The sequence below is a fragment of the Panthera uncia genome (assembly GCF_023721935.1).
Source record: "Panthera uncia isolate 11264 chromosome C1 unlocalized genomic scaffold, Puncia_PCG_1.0 HiC_scaffold_4, whole genome shotgun sequence".
Classification (NCBI taxonomy): Eukaryota; Metazoa; Chordata; class Mammalia; order Carnivora; family Felidae; genus Panthera; species Panthera uncia.
Genome location: NW_026057585.1, coordinates 92,244,687 through 92,258,107, shown reverse-complemented (window position 1 = coordinate 92,258,107; position 13,421 = coordinate 92,244,687). Strand labels below are relative to the sequence as shown.

At 57.8% G+C, this 13,421-nt stretch overlaps 1 protein-coding gene across 1 annotated transcript in view; it reads left to right on the top strand.

Annotated features, from left to right (window-relative positions):
• ARHGEF10L (Rho guanine nucleotide exchange factor 10 like) overlaps positions 1-13,421 on the top strand; it is a 163,747-nt gene that overhangs the window by 45,602 nt on the left and 104,724 nt on the right. Inside the window, exons 2-4 of the mRNA XM_049617971.1 lie at positions 4,810-4,889; positions 10,332-10,517; positions 11,292-11,349. Of these exons, the coding sequence (XP_049473928.1) occupies positions 4,853-4,889; positions 10,332-10,517; positions 11,292-11,349 (281 nt within the window). The 5' untranslated portion in view covers positions 4,810-4,852. The remainder of the gene's footprint in view (positions 1-4,809; positions 4,890-10,331; positions 10,518-11,291; positions 11,350-13,421) is intronic.

Below are 13,421 nucleotides of genomic sequence, written 5' to 3'. Positions count from 1 at the left end.
AGCTGGGGCTTCCTCCTCGGCTCCTCTCTCTGTCGCACAGCCCCCGGCTAGCCATTCTGCACCCTGTAGCGGGAAACGGCACTGTTGAGGGGGCCTGCCCGCCTGTCCAGTCTTGACAGGTGTTTCCAAAGAGATGACCCCCCCCTCCCCAAGAGGAAGAAGTCTAGGACCCACCTGCCGAGCTCAGCACAGTGAATGCGACAGGGATAACAGCGACCGGCGTTTCCAGAGAGCTTGCTCTGCGCGTCTCGTCTCACTGATGCAGGACCCGTACGTGGCAGGTCCTCGTGAGGAAGGTGTCAGCTGCGCTGCGGGGAAGCAGCAGAGCCGGGGGACTGGAACTCAGAGCTGACACCGGATCTCACCCTTTTAACCGTGGCCCTTGTGTCTCTGTCCCTGCGGCACAGGAGTGCTGCCGCACAGGGCCCCTTCCCTGCGTGACGCGGTTTCCACATCTGAAAAGCCAGAGCAAGGTCGTGGTCAGTGTCTGTGCTTTCTGGTTCTGGTTCTGACCTGCTAGGATATTTTTTTTGCCTTGATCTTCTTTTTTTTTTTTTTTTTTTTAGAAACGGGAGTGTTTATTTTTGTTTTTCCTTATTTTAACACTCACCCGAACCGAAAACATCCTAACTACCTGCCTGGGTTTCCTCGTGGGCCTTTTCCTCCGTGCACTTTTCAAGCACAGTCCTCTACTCCGCTGGGCCGCTTGTGGTTCCCCGCTGGCTCTCTTCCACCAGCTGGACTGCCCCTTTTGCCAGAGACTGTCATGGCAAGAAGGTTCTGGAGCCCTTTTCAGAGAGAGACTCGTGTCGGGGTCATCACGACATATTTCTTCTGGCTCAGGCTCCCCCCCCCCCCCCCCCCTTCAGACCCCCCAGACCACGCATAGCTCAAGGAAGACTTAAAAAAAAAAAAAAGAAGAAGAAAAGGAAATAGCCAAGCCACTCGACCTGTTTGCTTAGCGAGTTCATTCCCACAGCCTGGCTCCTTGCTTGTAGGAGCCCGGGAGATAGTCTGGATAAGGGCGGTCTTGCCCACTTTATAAAAGGGCAGCCCAAGGCTCCGAGAGGCTGAGGAAGGACCCGAGCCCAGCCTGCAGGTGGATCCAGTTGCCCCAGACTCCCCTAGTGCGAAGTCCTTCTGTGGGCCTCCCCCAGGGGCCCTGACACTCCGGGGGTATAGAATCCAGACACAGGGTCCCGTTTGCTGTCTCCCTTTTTGGTGCTGACAGCTTCGAGGATGGGCATCTTGGTGTCGACTGAGCCTCCCAGGGTTTTGTGGTTGACCTCGTGTATGCTGCTGGGAGTCCCGTGGGGCAGGCAGTGGGACCCCATTTTACAGATAAGGATACTGAGGCTCAGCTCACCTGCCAGTGGAGATGAGACTCTGGCCTGGGTCCCCAGCTCCCAAGGTAGAGCTGTGCTCACCACAGCCTGTTATGTGTGTTAATGAGAGCCATCTACCAGTGTCCCCCGGGGACCCTTCCAAGAGCTTTACATGAAGTTACTCTTTTTTTTTTTTTAAAGTTTATTTATTTATTTTGAGAGCGAGAGCGAAAGCTCAAGCAGGTAAGCAGGTGAGGGGCAGAGAGAAGGAGAGACAGGATCCCGGGCAGGCTCTATACCATCAACGCAGAGCCCAATGTGGGACTTGAACTCACGAGCCCTGAGATCATGACCTGAGCCGAGATCAAGAGTCGGACACTTAACCCAGTGAGCCACCCAGGTGCCCTCGAATTTACTCTTAATTGTCTTAATAACCTGGTGAGCTGGCTATTTTTTAGTCCCCATTTTGCAGATGAGTAAATGAGGCCCTGAGATGGGGGCTAAGGGACTCATCCAACGTGTCATGGCTACTGAGTGGCGGGACCCAGTCAGGTAGCCTGAACTTCTTCCTAACTGTTGTTCCATGAGGGTCTCTAGTGGTGGCAATGGCTGCTCCTTCACATACATGCACCCTTCTGAGACAAGGGGCGCATGTGTGCCAATGGCCACAGGCTATGGGTGTGCATGGGGCTGCGGGTCCGGGTCCTTGCCTGTAGCAGGTGCCTCACCCCCAGATTAGCCTGTAGCAGACGCCCCCCCCAGATTAGTTTATAGCTAGTGCCCCCCCAGATTATCCTGTAGCAGGTGCCCCTAGATTAGTTTATAGCAAGTGCCCCCCCAGGTTAGCCTGTAGCAGGTGCCCCCCCCATCAGATTAACCTATAGCAGACACCCCCCCAGATTCCAGGCTCGAAGTCTGGGGTTCAAGAACCACCACTCCTTGTGGTTCAAGGAGGGAGAGGACGGCTAGGGGCCAAGGCCCCCATTGAACCCTGGTGTTGTCAGCCGTTCCCTTGCCTCTGTGACCTCAGGCAGATCCCCGCTTCTCTGTGCCTTGGTTTCCTCATCTGTAAACACAATCATGCAGATGAAGCTTCAGGCTCCATAAATGCTGGTGTCTCCCTCCCTTCCTGGGGAAGGCCTTGGGCTCAGGGAGGAGGGCAGGGTGTGAATCAACCCTGAGGGCGAGGGGAAAAGGGAGGACAGGGGGCTTTCTGGCCTGGAGGGAAATGACCCTGGGTTTCTGCGACATGAAAAAAATCATATTTAAGCAGCAGTTTGCACGAGAGCCTGGGTTAGAGCCTCCCTTTGTCCTCCTGTGAAATGGGCGTCAGTCTCCCTGCTCCGGAAGGACGGACCTGCATGAGGAAGGTTCTCTGGCTGTTGTTTGATCTCTTGACTCGCAAGGGAATTTGCAGACATTTGAGATCCTTTCCCCAAACCCTTTGCTGAGGATAAAATTTTAGTCTGGACAGTCTTGAGCGCGTGGTTAGAAGGCACAGCTACCCACTTGGTGGAGAGCAGTTTGCGTTCAACCGAAATGGAAACTGCCGTTCTCCTCCTCGACCTGGCAGGTGCCCTGTGGGTTCACGTCCATTTCCACAAGCCCCTCCACATGGAGGCTGTGTTGTTCATGATGCCCAAACCCCGGGAACACCTCAGTGTCCAACGATAGAGATCCCATCGATTATGATCTATCCAAAAAAAAAAAAAAAAAAAAATCCCCAAACTCTGTGGCCATTAAGCAGAGGGAGACTGATGTCTGTACCGTTCTGAAATGGTTGCCAAGCTTCTTAAGCTTGTCTATATTTATTTTTACTTACTAAAAAAATTTTTTTAATGTTTATTTTTGAGAAAGAGAGAGAGAGACAGAGACAGAGCACGAGCAGGGGAGGGGCAGAGAGAGAGGGAGACACAGAATCCGAAGCAGGCTCCAGGCTCCGAGCCGTCCGCACAGAGCCCGACGCGGGGCTCGAACCCACGAACCGCGAGATCATGGCCTGAGCTGAAGTCGGATGCTTAACCGACTGAGCCACCCAGGCGCCCCCAAGCTTCTTAAGCTTTAAAAAAAGGCGGGTACAGCACAGTGGGTGCGGCGGGCTCCCTCCCGCATGAAACAAGATGCATATACGGGACAGGTATAAGCTGGCACACACATGGGACATTTAGAGGGACTCCTAAGGACAGCGGTCACTTTGGGGGGGGGGCGGGGTGGCTGGGGGAAGGGAGACTTACTTTTTGCTGTGCACCCTTTATACTGCTTGGGTTTCGAGAGGCATTAGAGTGTGGTGGCTACTTAATGAGTGTGGACCGGGGCTGGGGTGGGGGGGGTGGTCTATGGCCTGGGTTCAAACCCCGGCTCCGGCGCTTAGTACATGTGTGATGCTGGGCAACTTACTTAACCACTCTGGGCTTCGTTTTTCTCATAGTTTGGGTTAACAGATGTTAATATTTGTAAAGTGCTTAGAATAGCATCTGAGACGTAGCAGGCACCATGGGAATGTTTGCTGTTATCAATTAATTGCTATTTACATGTGTCCTATGTTTATTTAGGAAGGCAGTTAATGAAAATAAAGGCTTTAGGACGGGAGAGGAAAAAAACAGGCACACAGCCAGTTTGTGGCAGGGGCTGATTGGGTTGGAGGGCTCGTGCTTTCCCTCCAGGACTGATTCTGTCCTCTACAGAAAGGTCTAGAAGGACAGCCCTTAGCTCGGAATCGGGGGAGTGCCGGTGGGGAGCGGGGAGAGCTCTTTCTCTCACCGCTGGACTTCTGGCAAGGTTGGCTGCAGGGCCCGGGAAGCCCAGCAGAGCCCCCACTTTGAGGTTGCGCTCCCGGCTCCAAGCATTTGGGATTCTACCCCTGTCTCTGGCCATCTGCCTCTCTGCAGCCTTTTACTTCCCTTACGCCCATGTGCCAAGGCCAGTGGCCCCTCGCCAGCTGGCCAGCCCAGTGGGGCAGGACGGGGAGAGACAAAGAAAGAGTGAACGGCCTTCAGTGGGGCTGCAGGCGGGGCTGGTGCGAGGGGCCGGCCTCCAGGGAGCTGTGGTCAGTGGGCAGCGGGAGGAGGAAGTGTCCAGTCACATCCATGACCGTGCAGGCACGATCCAGCTTCTGGAACACAGGGGCCTGAGTGTGATCCTGGCCTCTGGGGCTGGAGTTTGCCTGCAAGCCAGAAGGGATGAGAGGGGTTGTCTAGCCGGACCCACTGGGCTGCCCCGGGTCTCTGGTCTGGGGTGGCCAGGGTTTTCCGGGAAGATGGGGTTACGGCTCTGCAGCTGCTGGTGTTCTGGGTTAATGATTTATGGTGGGTGGGGGCTGGGCCCTTTCTGGGGCTGTCCTGTGCTCCCGGAGCCGCTGGGGAAGGAGCCGGAGAGCTGGCGGGCTGGAGCACCCGGCCGTGAGCCAGTGACCCCTTTCTGTTGACGAAACTTTGCCCTTAAACGCCAGCTAATTAGATTTCTGGCCTTTTTTTTTTCCCCACAGGCGAGCGGCTGGGACGGTGCTGGTTTGAGCTGGACCTTGTCTGATGGCTTCCTCCAACCCTCCTCCACAGGCTGCCATAGGTAAGGTACCCCAGGCTTCCCGCCCGACCCCCCTCTGAACGGGCCCTGGGGCTGGCCGAGGGCCACCGGCCCTGGGCGTGAATCCTGCCCTGCTGGTGGTTGGCTGTGCGCTCTTGGGCAAGTGACTTCACCCCTGTGCCTCAGTTTCCTCGCCTGCAACAGGGAAATCATAATTTCCTTGTCACACAGAGTAGGTTCCAGACGAGGCTCGAGTCTTGACCTAAGATGCCCCGGAGACTTTAAACTTTGAAGGCCACAACCCTTAGACTTGACCGCAGCCGTGTCGTGTGCTTGGGGGGCGGAGGGGAGTGAGGCTTATGAGTTGAGGGCAGCGACCCCAGGTTGGAGGGGAAGGCATTGGGGCCGCCCGCCTCCATCTGCCAAGGTCCCGAGGTCAGGTCGTCTAGCAGCGGCAGGGTCACCAGAGTTATTGAAAAGAAGAAGAAGAAGAAGAAGAAAAATCCATGCTTATGCTAACAAATTATTTGTCGTTATTCTGAGATCCAGTTCGATGTCCTGTAGTTTATCTGGCAAAGCCTGGCAGTGGGGCCTCGGACACCGTAGGCAGAATCCAGAACCCTGGAGGAGCTGGACACCCTTGTCCCACTGGGCCCAGATTCCTGTCCGTTCATCCTCCTTTGGGGGACGCAGATAGCAGAGAGGTCCCGCCTGAGGGCTTTTTTCACCAGCCCAGCCCTGCCACTGACACCGTGGGCTTGGCTGAACGACTTGGTGACTCCGTGGCTGTTTCATCAGCTGGAAACGTGGGGTTGGTAATGACACCCTCTCCTGTGCTGTTGCAAGGTTTAAATATATGTAAAGCCTGGGTGTGTGGTAATCAATCGCTCAATGAATAGAAGCTATTATCACCGTGGGGTGTTGCGGGGCAAGGCCAAGTGTGCCGGGCTCTGAACCCTGGGCCGAGACCAAGGAGAGGTCCCTTCCTCCCTGAGCCCTCGTGTTCTTCTCCGAAGGGTGGGGACCAGCACAGTGAACCCACCTTCACGGTGCAGGGTGGCTGCTCAGGCGTCCTGCCTCCCCCGGCCTTGCCGGGGTTGGCTCTCCCGAGGACGGGAGTGCGTCCAGGAACATCAAAGGCATATGTGGCCGGTTCTGGTCCTGCCACCTGTCGGGATGGGTGGGAAGGGCTCAGTTCAGCTCTCATTATCCAGGGAGGGGCCTTCTGATTTTTCCTTCTGATAAGGAGCCACGTCTGGTTGCCTTGGGTCTCAGGAGCATGGGAACAGGGCTGTGGGGACCAGGGCATCTTCTGATGCCCGACTGTGGCTTTGATCCCAGGATGCCCCCTGCCCTGCCTCCTGCTGCCGTGGGCATTTTGCACCCTTTCTCCTGCCCAGCAACAATGAGGAACACAATGATTTTACGATTAAACCCATTCGGTCCCATTCAGCAAACATTTGACAGGCATTTCCTTGTTCTGGCTGCATCTGAAACTCAGGCCAGTGCCACCTGGTGGAGACAGGCTCTTCTCTGAGAACTTCCTGTTGTCTTACTAAATGAAACTCAAATCCCCCGAAACACCTCTGCAGTGTCCCGTCGCTGCCCTCCTCCTCGCCCGCGTCTGCGCCCCCACTGGCTCACGGGCCGTTCGTTCCCCGCTCCGGCCGTGGCCTCAGCCTCTGGAGCACCAGCTCGATACGAGCCTGTGGGACCTTCACTCGTCCTGCAAGGCCCTGTGAAGGGGCAGCCCCGGCCAGCCTGAGCCCCCCTCTGCTGTCGCTGGGCACTGGCTCAGTCCCTCGTGTGCTATGGCCATCTCTTGCCATATTTGCCTGCCCGCCTCACCTGCAGTGAGCTCCTTGACGTGAGGGGTCCCGTCTTACTGGCCCAGGGGCTGCTGGGAACAGTCCTCGGGATGCAGGCGTGACTGTATTGACGGATGTCCCTGCACACAGCCTGTGGGCCGGTGGCTCAGCGGGCCAGGCCTGTGATTGGGAAGGCCTGCCCATCTCCCCTAGGGCCTGGGGCTGGGCTCTGACTGAATAATAATAATAATAATAATAATAACAACAACAACGAGGATAATGGTAAGGATGCAATGACACAGGACAATGAGTGGGACCATTATTATCAGAATAGCTAATGTCAGTGAGCACGTACCTCACAGTGTGTCAGTTCATTCCGCCCTCCCGTCCTCACCCCGCCCCCTCTGCTCGCCTGTGAGGTAGTCACTGTCACTGTCCTCCTTATGGGTCAGGAAGCCGCCGCCTGTACGGATAAAATGACCTGATGCTCAGGCAGCATCTAGGAGAGCTGGGGTTGGAGCCCAGTGGTCTGGCTGTGACACCCTAGTCACCTAGTCACCCTGTGACACTGGTCATGCACACGGTATCCCTGCCGCCTCTCAGGCAGATTCAAGTGGGCAGGGGCCAAGGGCACCGAGAGAGAGAGAGAGAGAGAGAGAGGGAGAGAGAGAGAGAGAGAGAGAGTGTAAGCCAGGGAGGGGCAGAGAGAGAGGGAGACACAGAATCCGAAACAGGCTCCAGGCTCCGAGCTGTCAGCACAGAGCCCGATGCGGGGCTCGAACCCATGAACCGTGAGATCATGACCTGAGCCGAAGTCGGACGCTCAACCGACTGAGCCACCCAGGCGCCCTGTGGTGTTTTTAAACTTTTAATACCACAACCCATAGACATGGCAACAGGAGTGTGTGTGTGCACGTATGTGTGTGCGTGTGCGTTCAACAGATGCTTGCTGTGCACCTACTGTGTGCTGGCACTGTACCAGATGCTGGGGATATATGTGACAGTGGACAAAACAGACCAGAATTCCTTATGAGCTCACGTATGTTCTAGTGAGGGCCCAGTAAAATAAAAGCGTCAAACCTCATTGCTGACGAGGGCCGTAGGGCAAAGTAAAGCAGGCGAGTCAAATGGGGAGTCCCGGGGTGTCTCTGTGGGCAGGTTCGCTCACAGCAGCCTCACCTGCAGGTGACCTGTAGTAAACACCTGAAGGAGGTGAGAGCAGGAGAAGATGCCTGGGGAAGAGCATTCCGGACCCCAGGACTGAAAGTGCAAAGGTCCTGAGGCAGGAGCACATCTGGCGCGTTCACGGTGTAGCAAGGAGACCAGTGTGGCTGTGTGGGGCGAGCGAGGGGAGAGCGGTAGAGGGTTCTAGACCACCTGTACGTGTGTGTGTATATATACCCTGGAACAGAACTGTCAAAAGCAATATCGAGAGTAATCCCAAGTGTGACTTTATAAACCTAAAATATTTAAAAATATCTCAAATAAGCATTTCAAAAATGAAACAAAAGGCTGCCCGGGGAATCCCCTAATTGATTTTGTGACTCACCAGCGGGTTGAGAGCCAGAACATGAAAGCTACTAACCTGGCTTCTGACTCAGCCCCGGGATTTCTCGTGTCAGTTCATCATCTCAGGGCCCACCCAGCATCCAAGGGGGCAGCAGGGCTCAGTGGAGCATGTAGGATGGGAGCTAAGACAGAACGGGGCTCAGATCCGGCTCCCTGCTTACCAGCTGTATGACTGTAGGTACATCACTCTGCCGCTCGAACCTCCGTGGCCTGAGTCCAGTGGGCGTGGTCGTGAGGCTTACGCAGGGAGCTGCAGGGGGCACATTTCGGGCTCGCCACCAGGGTTTGGTTCCCTGACCTGGGGGAGCGGCTTGCGCCCCTGGCCACATCATGGCCCGGAAGGGTCCATCCTGCTGACTTTGGCCCGAGGGGCCCCCTAAGCTCCCAGGAGGAGAGGTGGGCCCCCGCCTCAGTGGTCTCCGGCTGCGGGTGGGGGAGGGAGGATGAGCTGGAGTGCAGCTGACGAGGGGACTTCCTGGATTTGGTACATTTGCACCTGGAATGTTCTGCTCTGCAAACTCCCAGGTCGCGGGGGGAAGGGGTGGAGTTTTCTAGTCCGACAGACTGCTGGAACTGGATATGCCCGTCAGTCTGTCTGCTGTTCCCTCCAGCTGTCTCTCTGCTCCATGCACCTCCCTGCCTTCTTACTAATCCTTCCCCGCCCCGAGCACCTGCTGGGGCCGAGTCCACAGACCAGGCGATCCTGTCTTCAAGGATCTCAGGCTGGGAGGGGCCGTACCTACAACAGGTGCCCGGGTGCTCCATCTACCCTGTCTGTTCTCAACCTGGGGTGATTTTGTTCCCCAGGGGACGTTGGGCAATGTCTGCAGACGTTTCTGGCTGTCACAGCCGGAGGGCAGTACTTGCGTCTAATTGGTGGAGGCCGGGGCTGCGGCCCTACGTCCTCCTCCAGCGCCCCCACCACAAGGACCCTGTGACCCCAGAGTCAGTAGCAGTGAGGCTGACAGACCCGGACCTGCTTCTCAGTTCACGTTCTCGGCCTCATGGGGTGTTTTTATTCCCCAGTTTACAGAGGGAGGCGTCAGGGTTCCGAGAGGTGGAGTGGCTTGCTCGGAACCACACAGCACGTCGGGGTCCCAGGCAGGACCGAAGGTCGTGCTCTAAATCATACGGTGTGAGCTGGATACAGCGGGACTGCTCAGGGCGGCCGGAGGAGGGGTGGTCACTGCCCTTCGGTTTTGGAGCGGGTTTGCAAGAGGCCGGAGGGGAGGGCGAAGTGAAAGCCTGAGGCGCTGTCCAGCCCCAGGTTCTAGGAAGGGAGCCCTCGAGGAAGACTGAGAACCTCAGCTCAGTGATGTAGGTGGAGAGGTGAGCGCCCGGTCAGCTCTTTGGGAGAGACAATCCGTTCCTTTTCTTGTTTAACAGAAGTTTCTGGGTTTCTACCCCAGGCCAGGCCAGGACCTGTCCCCTTCAAGGGGACGGTAAAAGGGGCTCTCAGGGATCTGAGGTCCGTCTGGGAATACAAACGAGCACAAGTCACATCACTGCAGGTCATCCAGGAATGGAGAAAACAGGGCTGAGTCGAGGAGGGGGTGTGGTGGGGGCAGGGCTCTGCTTCGGTGGAGCTTTGATGGATGGCAGGGGGCATGGCTCCAAACACTTGCAGGCGGCCGGCCGTGTTTTATGCCGCTGCGGTGTGCAGGCCAAGCGTGTGTGTGCTCACTCACACGTATGAAAAGCACATGGGTACACACATGGAGATACGCACGACGGTGTGTACCCAGCCGCACGCGAGCAGATGCATTTAAAAGGCCCCCCTTGCTTACAAAATGGGGAAATAGGGAACAAGGGCACGAAAGACGTGCGTCCGAGTGTGGATGTGCTCGCGTTCTCTGTGAAGGCTTTCTCCCTCCCCTCTGTCCGCTGCCCACCTGCTTCGAGCCCTCACCGAACCACAGGTCACTTCCGGAGCACAGGAGGGCCGGCTGGCCCCGGGCAGGGGTTTACTCTAGTCTCTGGGAACTGCCCTCGCTCAGACCCCAGCCGCTCACCCGCTGCAGATACCCCCCTTGCCCAAACCCCAGGCCCTGTGGCCTCTGACCCCCGGCTGCTGACCCCGCGGCCGCTGACTCCTCCTCCCTTCCAGGAGATCAGCTGGTTCCTGGAGGCCCTGGCCCCTCCCCTGAGGCGGGGGACGACCCTGGAGAGGCTTTCGAGTTTGACGACAGTGACGATGACGAGGACACCAGCGCTGGCCTGGCCGTCCCGGGCACTGCTCCCGAGAAGGACATCGATGCCCCACTGATCCACTGGGACGCCGCCCCCATCGCTGGTAAGGTGTTTTGGGGGAGCCTTGGGGCCTCCCATTTCCGGTCCGCTGGGGCTACAGAGAGCCAGTGGAAGATCCAGGCTCCCAGTGATGCCTCCCAGGCCCCACCACGGTCCCCAGAAGCAGGAAGGGAAAAACCATTGAGAAGAAGTTGCATTCCACCGCTTCCCTTGGGGACTGGAGATTCCAGGCATTCCTGCAGCATCTGGTGCACTTTGACACATCATAATGAAAGTGGTTTTGGCCCCGGGGTTGTGCTTTGGACACAGCGGGTGCCCAGGGCTGTGTCTCCCGAGCCCCTCTTCCTCAGCAGCTGCTCCCAGGGAATCACACCAACCAGAGAAGGAGGCTCCCAGAAGTCCCGGAGGGTGGCTCTAGGGGTGGGAGTGCCCTGATAAGCCTGGTGTTAAATGGCAGCTTCTGGGCTCTCGTATTGTGTCATCTGGGAGAGACTGGGGACCGGACTAGCAGGAACCTCCTGCGGGCTTGGGGACAAGGGGCTCCTTGAGGAGCTGGGGGTGGCGGGGGGGGGGGGGGGGCCCAGGGCAGGTGGGGGGGCGGGTTCTGGTGGGAGTTGGGATATGGGCCATGGGGGTGGGAGTGGGGGTGGTGCAGGTAGGACAGGTTGGGGAGCTTAATGACAGCCGGTGCAGTGGCTGGGGGAGGGGAGGCAGGAGCCCAGGAGGCACCCGGGAAAGGGGGCGGGGATGGGCCCAGTCGGTGGAGACCAGCCTCGGGCCTGACAGGCTCTCCTCTGCTCTCTTCCCCCAGACCCAGACCCAGACCCAGACCCAGACCCAGACCCAGACCCGGTAGCCTCACTACCCCAGACACAGTAAGTGAGCCTTGTTCCTTTGCTTTGGCGGTTGGAGGAAGAGACACCAGGCAGGAGGTGTGAGAGAGGGTGGCGCTGTGCCCAGGAGGGCTTGGATGGGTCTTTGGCTAAGGAGGGACGCATTCAAGATCCGTCACGCATCCCCTCTGTGGCCTCCCCAGCCAACTCTGGGGCGGGCTTCACATTTGGGGCTTGGGAGTCTTACAAGCAGCGGGTTCTCAGGGTTTGGCTCACTGCTGCTTGCTGCCTGGCTTCGGGGACCTTAGAGAGCACTCCTCTAAAGGAATTCTGAGTGGTGGATTGAGGGCCTGGGGCCGGGGCTTTAAATCCTGGCCACCCTGGTTGGGGGGAGGGGTATTTGAGTCTCCTTTTGTCTTCCTGGTGTGGGGAGCCAGGGGGACTGAGACTCAGGCAGGTGTCTCCAGGCTGGCTGTCTCAGAGATGCATTTTGCCGCCTTGGGCCCCCTGGAGCCAAGGCAGCCCTGGATTCAAGTGCAAATGTCCCTGCATTTGCCATCTGGAGTGGGTGGGCCCTGGGAGGGTTTCTGCTGGGCCAGAGGTATGGGCCGGCCTCTCCTCCCTGGCGGAGGATCTGAACTGAATCAGCAGCCCTGCACCTGCGCGCGCGGGGAGTTCTGCTCTCCCAGGGGTTAGAGCCCTCCAGGGTGGGCCAGGAAGGAAGCTGGCCAGAAAGGCAGTCTAGTCGGGGATGCAGACACAGGAGAGCGGCCCAGAGAAGGATGCACAGGGAACTGGGGACACCGATGGGAGGGGGCCCAGGAGGAGAGCTCAGGGAGAGGGGAGGGTCGGGGAAGAGAGTTTACTGGAGGAAGCTACTGGCCGAGGCAGGGGGGTGGGAAGGGGAGCCGGCCATGAGCTAGTGCACCGCTCCCCTCAAGGTCTGGTGCTCTTGCTTCCCTCAGACCACCCTCCAGGAGAACCCCGTTGCCCACTCGGGACTGTCCCTGCCCGTCTTCTCTCTGTGGGTCCCGGAGGTCGGATTGGATGTCTGGCCAGTGCTGGCGCCGTGCCGAGGCGGGGACCCAGTGGCCTGAGAGCTGCTGCCATTAATTACCATGTTGTTTCCATCAGTCCCACTGGGCAGGTAGCTCAGAGAGTGTTTCAGGCACAGGGGCCCAGCCTCGGCCTTGACCCACCACCCGCCCCTCTGCAGCACCCTTACCTGTCCTGGGACTCGCCCTGGAGCAGCCCTAGCCCCCTTGAACACCATCTCCTGGTGGCGCCAGGGCGTGAGCTCTCGAAGGTTCAAATCCCCACTCAGCTCTTCTCCAAGTGGGTGGTTTCGGGCTGCCCGTGAACCTCTCTGAGCCCCACTTTCCCCATCTGTAAGGCGGAAGTAATACCCATCTAGGAGCATCATGGAATAGGAGAGGCTGGTGGAAGGACGCACTAAATATGCACCTTGTAAACGTTTGCTTCTACTCCGCCTCCTGTCTGGGTGTTCCCAGTGATGGGGCCCGAGGGACGGAGACTGTGCGCTCAGTGCCTCAGCCTCTGGGGCTGGGCCTGGGTTGCCCGGTGAGTCTTGCCAACACTTGGCTTGAATAAATGTCACCTTTGAGTTCCCTGACTGGGCAAAGCCCTCTGCAGAGCCTCGGTCCTGGCCGGAGTCCTCAGGGGCCTCTCTTCCTGCCCTTAGTTTCCCGGATGGAGAGATTGGGGGTAGGACTTGTCCAAGGTCATGCGGTGAGACTCCGGCAGCCTCGGACTCCTCGTCCAGTGCTCTCTGTCTGCTCCCAGTGGCACCCCTCCCTTCCGGGTCTCTGTTTACTTCACTTCCAGCTCCTTGCCTGGGGGGTGATTTTCTACTTTGGAGTCCTCTGGGAGAAGAATCCGTTCAGATCACTGTCCTCCTTTTTATCTAAGGGAAAGAGGAAAAAAAGTTTGCTGTCCTTTTTTTTTGTCTTTAGACTTTCCTAACAGTAGTCTCTCAGCAGACGCTGCTTTGAAAAAGCAGACGGGGGGCGCCTGGGTGGCGCAGTCGGTTAAGCGTCCGACTTCAGCCAGGTCACGATCTCGCGGTCCGTGAGTTCGAGCCCCGCGTCAGGCTC